Source organism: Scomber scombrus, chromosome 2, assembly GCF_963691925.1.
Source record: "Scomber scombrus chromosome 2, fScoSco1.1, whole genome shotgun sequence".
Lineage (NCBI taxonomy): Eukaryota > Metazoa > Chordata > Actinopteri > Scombriformes > Scombridae > Scomber > Scomber scombrus.
Window position 1 is genome coordinate 36,986,940 of NC_084971.1, and position 10,603 is coordinate 36,997,542.

Below are 10,603 nucleotides of genomic sequence, written 5' to 3' on the forward strand. Positions count from 1 at the left end.
CTGCTCTTCATACTGGATGATGGAGTGAGTCTCTAAACACTCATTCATCTCCTCTGTTCTTTCTTCTTCTCTCATCAGATGCTGACGATCTCTGTCAGAGTGAGTGAACATCCAGGAGTGTTGAGAGAGCATCAGCTGGATGTTATATTATTACATACAGAACTATTCTCTGATTGGCTCAGAGCTGTCTAAGCAGAGCAACATTACATATTATTAAGGAAGCATTACTAATGTATGTGGAGCTGGTTTATGTTTACGTAGCTGAAAACAGTCTGCATCCACAAGGCGGAGCCAGAGATCTGTTCATCACTCTGACTGTAAAACACTCAAATCATAAAAACATGAATATTCTGATGTTAACCCTTCACAGTACATGTAATACTACAGTCTGAGGTACTAGTACTTTACTGTAGTACAGTTTGAGGTACTTGTACTTCACTGTAGTACAATTTGAAGTACTAGTACTTTACTACAGTACAGTTTGAGGTACTTGTACTTTACTATAGTACAGTTAGAGGTACTAGTACTTTACTACAGTACAGTCTGAGGTACTAGTACTTTACTGTAGTACAGTTTGAGGTACTTGTACTTTACTGTAGTACAGTTTGAGGTACTAGTACTTTATTGTAGTACAGTTTGAGGTACTTGTACATTACTGTAGTACAGTTTGAGGTACTTGTACTTTACTGTAGTACAGTTAGAGGTACTTGTACTTTACTGTAGTACAGTTTGAGGTACTAGTACTTTACTGTAGTACAGTTTGAGGTACTTGTACTTTACTGTAGTACAGTTTGAGGTACTTGTACTTTACTGTAGTACAGTTTGAGGTACTTGTACATTACTGTAGTACAGTTTGAGGTACTAGTACTTTACTGTAGTACAGTTTGAGGTACTTGTACTTTACTGTAGTACAGTTTGAGGTACTTGTACTTTACTGCAGTACAGTTTGAGGTAATTGTACTTTACTGTAGTACAGTTTGAGGTACTAGTACTTTACTGTAGTACAGTTTGAAGTATTAATAAACGTTGAATCCTTCAGTTCAACACCTGGACCTACCTGCAGGGTTTATGACGTCACAGCTAGTCTGGAGCCAATCAGGGTTCAGTATTCAGCTGACATCAGTGTGACGTTCACAGAGAAACAGATTCTTCTTTTATAAAAACATTTAAGATAAAATGTTAATTTAATTTTAATGTATTTAATGTTAATTTTAATGTAAGGTTAAATATTATAAACATCAAACTGTTGAAGGTGAGACTCTTTTTTAAAGTTATTTTTTATTTGTTTGTATTTAATTATTTTAATTCTGTGTTTTTGTTTGATTTTGACTTTATGTGGGAATAATGTATTTTAATTCAGCCCGTTAGATTCTCTTCAGCTCCTCCTGAATTATTTTATTATTTTAAACTCACTCATTTAAATCTGATCATTTTCATTTTAAATGATTTGGATCTTTCCTCGGTTCGGTGTTTCACTCCTTCAGCTCTCATGTTTCCGAGCTTCAGTCGGTCCGTGAACTTCTCAGCAGCGGTGAGTGGGCACGTGCTGATCAGCTCATTAAACTCACCTGTCCGAATAACGGCGGCGCGTGCTGCAGCGTCCGAGCGTCAAACCAGAGACAGTGAACCGGAGACAGTTACCGGAGCCGGTGAACCGGAGCGGCGGGATGCAGAAAGGTCTGAAGAAGTATTTCGTGAACATGGACGAGTTCCTGTCCAGCCTCGGCCTGTACCGGAAGATGGTGGCACGGGACGCGTCCAGTCTGTTCAGAGCCGTGTCCGAGCAGGTGAGTACGGGACACAGCGGGTCAGAGCTGGGGTCACCTGAGGTCAGAGCTGGGGTCACCTGAGGTCAGAGCTGGGGTCACCTGAGGTCAGAGCTGGGGTCACCTGGGGTCACCTGAGCTCAGAGCTGGGATCACCTGAGGTCAGAGCTGGGGTCACCTGAGTTCAGAGCTGGGGTCACCTGAGGTCAGACCTGGGGTCAGAGCTGGGGTCACCTGAGGTCAGACCTGGGGTCAGAGCTTGGGTCACCTGAGGTCAGACCTGGGGTCAGAGCTGGGGTCGCCTGAGGTCATCCAATTAAACCAATTAAATTTCATGAGTTCAGTCATCAGTTGCCATGGTAACACAACTCCAAACTTTATTGAACTGTGAAATTCTTCATGAATCCTAAAATGTGCTGATTGATAAATCAGTACACACACACACACACATACACACACACACATATACACACACACACACACATACACACATATACACACATACACACATACACACACACATACACACACACATACACACACACACACATTCACATTCACACTTACACACATACACACACATACACACACATACACACACACACATTCACATTCACACATACACACACATTCATACACACACATACACACACACACACACAGACATACACACACATACACACATATACACATACACACATACACACACACACATACACACATTCTCACACACATATACACACATATACACACACATACACACACACATATACACACACACATACACACACACACACATATACAAACATATACACACACACACATACACACACACATTCACACACACACATATACACACACATTCACACCCACATATACACACACATACACACACACACACACAGACATACACACACATACACACATATACACATACACACATACACACACACATACACACATTCTCACACACATATACACACACATACACACACACACATATACACACACACATACACACATATACAAACATATACACACACACACATTCACACACACACATATACACACACATACACACACACACATATACACACACACATATACACACACATTCACACACACACACATATACAAACATATACACACACACACATACACACACACATTCACACACACACATATACACACACACATATACACACACATACACATATATATGTACACAAATACACTAGATGTATGTATATTATTTTGTGTATATATATTAATGTGTGCGTGTATGTGTGTGTGTGTATATTCATGTGTGTGTATATTAATGTGTGTGTGTATATTAATGTGTGTGCATATTAATGTGTGTGTGTGTATTAATGTGTGTGTATATTAATGTGTGTTTGTGTGTGTGTGTGTATATTAATGTGTGTGTATATTAATGTGTGTGTGTGTGTATATTAATGTGTGTGTGTGTGTATATTAATGTGTGTGTGTATATTAATGTGTGTGTGTATATTAATGTGTGTGTGTGTATGTGTGTATATTAATGTGTGTGTGTATGTGTGTGTGTATATGTGTGTGTGTATGTATGTGTGTGTATATATGTGTGTGTGTGTGTGTATATGTGTGTATGTATATATTAATGTGTGTGTATATGTGTGTGTGTGTATGTGTGTGTATATTAATGTGTGTATATATGTGTGTGTGTGTGTATGTATATATTAATGTGTGTGTATATTAATGTGTATATTAATGTGTGTGTATATTAATGTGTGTGTATATTAATGTGTGTATATGTGTGTGTGTGTTTGTGTATATGTGTGTATGTATATATTAATGTGTGTGTATATTAATGTGTGTGTATATTAATGTGTGTATATGTGTGTGTGTGTTTGTGTATATGTGTGTATGTATATATTAATGTGTGTGTATATTAATGTGTGTGTATATTAATGTGTGTGTGTGTATGTGTGTATATTAATGTGTGTGTGTATGTATGTGTGTGTATATTAATGTGTGTATATATGTGTGTGTGTATGTATATATTAATGTGTGTGTATATTAATGTGTATATTAATGTGTGTGTATATTAATGTGTGTGTATATGTGTGTGTGTGTATGTGTGTGTATATTAATGTGTATATTAATGTGTGTGTATATTAATGTGTGTATATGTGTGTAGTTGTATTACTCTCAGAACTACCATCAGAAGATTCGTCAGGAATGTGCAAACTTCATGAGAGCAAACACCTGCATCTTTGAGCCGGTGAGTTTATTATTATACTAATTAATATATATATATATACAGAATATATTAACATGTTTATTAATATATATATATATATATATATATATACAGAATATATTAACATGTTTATTAATATACAGAATATATTAACATGTTTATTAATATTAACATGTTTATTAATATACAGTATATATTAACATCCCAGCTTCTGGTTAAGATGGCCATGGATGTGACTGGAAGCTTTTGGTTAGGATGGCCATGGATGTGAATGGAAGCCTCTGGTTAGGATGGCCATGGATGTGACTGGAAGCCTCTGGTTAGGATGGCCATGGATGTGACTGGAAGCCTCTGGTTAGGATGGCCATGGATGTGACTGGAAGCCTCTGGTTAGGATGGCCATGGATGTGACTGGAAGCTTTTGGTTAGGATGGCCATGGATGTGAATGGAAGCCTCTGGTTAGGATGGCCATGGATGTGACTGGAAGCCTCTGGTTAGGATGGCCATGGATGTGACTGGAAGCTTTTGGTTATATATATATATATATATATATATATATATATACACAGTATGTATTAACATGTTTATTAATATACAGCATATATTAACATGTTTATTAATATTAACATGTTTATTAATATACAGTATATATTAATATCCCAGCATCTGGTTTGGATGGCCATGGATGTGACTGGAAGCTTTTGGTTAGGATGGCCATGGATGTGACTGGAAGCTTCTAGTTAGATTGGCCATGGATGTGACTGGAAGCCTCTGGTTAGGATGGCCATGGATGTGACTGGAAGCCTCTGGTTAGGATGGCCATGGATGTGACTGGAAGCTTTTGGTTAGGATGGCCATGGATGTGACTGGAAGCTTCTAGTTAGGATGGCCATGGATTTGACTGGAAGCTTTTGGTTAGGATGGCCATGGATGTGACTGGAAGCCTCTGGTTAGGATGGCCATGGATTTGACTGGAAGCTTTTGGTTAGGATGGCCATGGATGTGACTGGAAGCTTTTGGTTAGGATGGCCATGGATGTGACTGGAAGCTTCTGGTTAGGATGGCCATGGATGTGACTGGAAGTTTTGGTTAGGATGGCCATGGATGTGACTGGAAGCTTCTGGTTAGGATGGCCATGGATGTGACTGGAAGCCTCTGGTTAGGATGGCCATGGATGTGACTGGTTAGGATGGCCATGGATGTGACTGGTTAGGATGGCCATGGATGTGACTGGTTAGGATGGCCATGGATGTGACTGGAAGCTTCTGGTTAGGATGGCCATGGATGTGACTGGAAGCCTCTGGTTAGGATGGCCATGGATGTGACTGGAAGCTTTTGGTTAGGATGGCCATGGATGTGAATGGAAGCCTCTGGTTAGGATGGCCATGGATGTGACTGGAAGCTTTTGGTTAGGATGGCCATGGATGTGAATGGAAGCCTCTGGTTAGGATGGCCATGGATGTGACTGGAAGCCTCTGGTTAGGATGGCCATGGATGTGACTGGAAGCCTCTGGTTAGGATGGCCATGGATGTGACTGGAAGCTTTTGGTTAGGATGGCCATGGATGTGAATGGAAGCCTCTGGTTAGGATGGCCATGGATGTGACTGGAAGCCTCTGGTTAGGATGGCCATGGATGTGACTGGAAGCCTCTGGTTAGGATGGCCATGGATGTGACTGGAAGCTTTTGGTTATATATATATATATATATATACACAGTATGTATTAACATGTTTATTAATATACAGCATATATTAACATGTTTATTAATATTAACATGTTTATTAATATACAGTATATATTAATATCCCAGCATCTGGTTGGGATGGCCATGGATGTGACTGGAAGCTTTTGGTTAGGATGGCCATGGATGTGACTGGAAGCTTCTAGTTAGATTGGCCATGGATGTGACTGGAAGCCTCTGGTTAGGATGGCCATGGATGTGACTGGAAGCTTCTGGTTAGGATGGCCATGGATGTGACTGGAAGCTTCTGGTTAGGATGGCCATGGATGTGACTGGAAGCCTCTGGTTAGGATGGCCATGGATGTGACTGGTTAGGATGGCCATGGATGTGACTGGTTAGGATGGCCATGGATGTGACTGGTTAGGATGGCCATGGATGTGACTGGTTAGGATGGCCATGGATGTGACTGGTTAGGATGGCCATGGATGTGACTGGTTAGGATGGCCATGGATGTGACTGGTTAGGATGGCCATGGATGTGACTGGTTAGGATGGCCATGGATGTGACTGGAAGCTTCTGGTTAGGATGGCCATGGATGTGACTGGAAGCTTCTGGTTAGGATGGCCATGGATGTGACTGGAAGCTTCTGGTTAGGATGGCCATGGATGTGACTGGTTGGGATGGCCATGGATGTGACTGGTTAGGATGGCCATGGATGTGACTGGTTAGGATGGCCATGGATAACAGTGTATTTGTGTGTTTGTGTCTTTCAGTTCGTTGAAGGGTCGTTTGAGAAATATTTGGAGCGTTTGGAGGATCCCAAGGTGAGTGTGTGTAACTGAGTGTGTAACTGTGTGTGTGTTACTGTGTGTAACTGTGTGTGTGTTACTGTGTGTTACTGTGTAACTGTGTGTGTGTTACTGTGTGTGTAACTGTGTGTGTGTTACTGTGTGTAACTGTGTGTGTGTTACTGTGTGTAACTGTGTGTGTGTTACTGTGTGTTACTGTGTGTTACTGTGTGTTACTGTGTGTTACTGTGTAACTGTGTGTGTTACTGTGTAACTGTGTGTGTTACTGTGTAACTGTGTGTGTTACTGTGTAACTGTGTGTGTTACTGTGTGTTACTGTGTGTTACTGTGTAACTGTGTGTGTTACTGTGTAACTGTGTGTGTTACTGTGTAACTGTGTGTGTTACTGTGTGTAACTGTGTGTGTGTGTAACTGTGTAACTATGTGTTACTGTGTGTAACTGTGTGTAACTGTGTGTTACTGTGTTTAACTGTGTGTGTGTTACTGTGTGTAACTGTGTGTGTGTGTAACTGTGTAACTATGTGTTACTGTGTGTAACTGTTGTGTAACTGTGTGTGTGTTACTGTGTGTTACTGTGTGTAACTGTGTGTTCTGTGTGTTAACTGTGTAACTATGTGTTACTGTGTGTTACTGTGGGTAACTGTGTGTGTGTTACTGTGTGTACTGTGTGTAACTGTGTGTAACTGTGTGTTACTGTGTGTTACTGTAACTGTGTGTGTTACTGTTGTAACTGTGTGTGTGTTACTGTGTGTAACTGTGTGTAACTGTGTGTTACTGTGTGTTACTGTGTGTAACTGTGTTACTGTGTTGTTACTGTGTGTTAACTGTGTTGGTAACTGTGTGTGTTACTGTGTTAACTGTGTGTAACTGTGTGTAACTGTGTTACTGTGTGTTACTGTGTGTAACTGTGTTACTGTGTGTTACTGTGTGTAACTGTGGTGTGTGTTACTGAGTGTGTAACTGTGTGTGTGTACTGAGTGTGTAACTGTGTGTGTGTTACTGAGTGTGTAACTGTGTGTGTGTAACTGTGTGTTAACTGTTACTGTGTGTGTTACTGTGTGTGTTACTGTGTGTAACTGTGTGTAACTGTGTGTGTAACTGTGTGTAACTGTGTGTTACTTGTGTAACTAGTGTGTTACTGTGTGTTACTGTGTAACTGTGTGTTGCTGTGTGTAACTGTGTGTTACTGTGTGTTACTGTGTGTAACTGTGTGTGTGTTACTGAGTGTGTAACTGTGTGTTGTGTAACTGTGTGTGTTACTGTGTGTGTAACTGTGTGTGTAACTGTGTGTTACTGTGTGTGTTACTGTGTGTGTTACTGTGTGTAACTGTGTAACTGTGTGTTACTGTGTAACTGTGTGTTACTGTGTGTTACTGTGTGTAACTGTGTGTTACTGTGTGTAACTGTGTGTTACTGTGTTACTGTGTGTAACTGTGTGTTACTGTGTTTAACTGTGTGTAACTGTGTTACTGTGTGTGTAACTGTGTTACTGTGTGTAACTGTGTTACTGTGTGTAACTGTGTGTAACTATGTGTAACTGTGTGTTACTGTGTAACTGTGTGTTACTGTGTAACTGTGTAACTGTGTGTTACTGTGTAACTGTGTGTTACTGTGTAACTGTGTTACTGTGTGTAAATGTGTGTAACTGTGTGTTACTGTGTGTAACTGTGTGTGTAACTGTGTGTGTTACTGTGTGTTACTGTGTGTAAATGTGTGTAACTGTGTGTGTTACTGTGTGTAAATGTGTGTAACTGTGTGTGTAACTGTGTGTAACTGTGTGTGTTACTGTGTGTAAATGTGTGTAACTGTGTGTGTAACTGTGTGTAACTGTGTGTGTTACTGTGTGTAACTGTGTGTGTTACTGTGTGTAAATGTGTGTAACTGTGTGTGTAACTGTGTGTAACTGTGTGTGTTACTGTGTGTAAATGTGTGTAACTGTGTGTAACTGTGTGTTACTGTGTAACTGTGTGTAACTGTGTGTTACTGTGTGTAACTGTGTGTTACTGTGTAGCTGTGTGTAACTGTGTGTTACTGTGTGTAACTGTGTGTAACTGTGTGTGTGTAACTGTGTGTAACTGTAACTGGGTGTTACTGTGTGTAACTGTGTAACTGTGTGTAACTGTGTGTGTAACTGTGTTACTGTGTGTAACTGTGTTACTGTGTAACTGTGTTACTGTGTGTAACTGTGTTACTGTGTGTAACTGTGTTACTGTGTGTAACTGTGTGTAACTGTGTGTAACTGTGTTACTGTGTGTAACTGTGTGTTACTGTGTTTAACTGTGTGTAACTGTGTTACTGTGTGTGTAACTGTGTTACTGTGTGTAACTGTGTTACTGTGTGTAACTGTGTGTAACTATGTGTAACTGTGTGTTACTGTGTAACTGTGTGTTACTGTGTGTAACTGTGTGTGTAACTGTGTGTGTAACTGTGTGTGTTACTGTGTAGCTGTGTGTAACTGTGTGTTACTGTGTGTAACTGTGTGTGTGTTACTGTGTGTAACTGTGTGTAACTGTGTGTTACTGTGTAGCTGTGTGTAACTGTGTGTTACTGTGTGTAACTGTGTGTAACTGTGTGTGTGTAACTGTGTTACTGTGTGTAACTGTGTTACTGTGTGTAGCTGTGTAACTGTGTTACTTTGTGTAACTGTGTTACTGTGTGTAACTGTGTGTTACTGTGTTTAACTGTGTGTAACTGTGTTACTGTGTGTGTAACTGTGTTACTGTGTGTAACTGTGTTACTGTGTGTAACTGTGTGTAACTATGTGTAACTGTGTGTTACTGTGTAACTGTGTGTAACTATGTGTAACTGTGTGTTACTGTGTAACTGTGTGTTACTGTGTGTAACTGTGTGTGTAACTGTGTGTGTTACTGTGTAGCTGTGTGTAACTGTGTGTTACTGTGTGTAACTGTGTGTGTGTTACTGTGTGTAACTGTGTGTAACTGTGTGTGTGTAACTGTGTGTAACTGTAACTGGGTGTTACTGTGTAGCTGTGTGTAACTGTGTTACTGTGTGTAACTGTGTGTAACTGTGTGTGTGTAACTGTGTGTAACTGTAACTGGGTGTTACTGTGTAGCTGTGTGTAACTGTGTTACTGTGTGTAACTGTGTGTAACTGTGTGTGTGTTACTGTGTGTAACTGTGTAACTGTGTGTAACTGTGTGTAACTGTGTGTAACTGTGTTACTGTGTGTAACTGTGTTACTGTGTGTGTAACTGTGTTACTGTGTGTAACTGTGTTACTGTGTGTAACTGTGTGTTACTGTGTAGCTGTGTAACTGTGTGTTACTGTGTGTAACTGTGTGTGTGTTACTGTGTGTAACTGTGTGTAACTGTGTGTTACTGTGTAGCTGTGTGTAACTGTGTGTTACTGTGTGTAACTGTGTGTAACTGTGTGTGTGTAACTGTGTGTAACTGTAACTGGGTGTTACTGTGTGTAACTGTGTAACTGTGTGTAACTGTGTGTAACTGTGTGTAACTGTGTGTAACTGTGTTACTGTGTGTAACTGTGTAACTGTGTGTAACTGTAACTGGGTGTTACTGTGTGTAACTGTGTAACTGTGTGTAACTGTGTGTAACTGTGTGTAACTGTGTGTAACTGTGTTACTGTGTGTAACTGTGTTACTGTGTGTGTAACTGTGTTACTGTGTGTAACTGTGTTACTGTGTGTAACTGTGTTACTGTGTGTAACTGTAACTGTGTGTAACTGTAACTGGGTGTTACTGTGTAGCTGTGTGTGTTACTGTGTGTAAATGTGTGTAACTGTGTGTGTAACTGTGTGTAACTGTGTTACTGTGTGTAACTGTGTGTAACTATGTGTAACTGTGTGTTACTGTGTAACTGTGTGTTACTGTGTAACTGTGTAACTGTGTGTAAATGTGTGTAACTGTGTGTTACTGTGTGTAACTGTGTGTGTAACTGTGTGTGTTACTGTGTGTTACTGTGTGTAAATGTGTGTAACTGTGTGTGTTACTGTGTGTAAATGTGTGTAACTGTGTGTGTAACTGTGTGTAACTGTGTGTGTTACTGTGTGTAAATGTGTGTAACTGTGTGTGTAACTGTGTGTAACTGTGTGTGTTACTGTGTGTAACTGTGTGTGTTACTGTGTGT

The 10,603-nt window shown here is 40.2% G+C and overlaps 1 protein-coding gene across 1 annotated transcript in view; it reads left to right on the forward strand.

Moving 5' to 3' along the window:
- Positions 1-1,576: 1,576 nt before the first annotated feature.
- alg13 (ALG13 UDP-N-acetylglucosaminyltransferase subunit) overlaps positions 1,577-10,603 on the forward strand; it is a 26,908-nt gene continuing 17,881 nt past the window's right edge. Inside the window, 3 exon segments of the mRNA XM_062438154.1 lie at positions 1,577-1,787; positions 3,943-4,026; positions 6,463-6,513. Coding sequence (XP_062294138.1) covers positions 1,668-1,787; positions 3,943-4,026; positions 6,463-6,513 — 255 coding nt within the window. The 5' untranslated portion in view covers positions 1,577-1,667.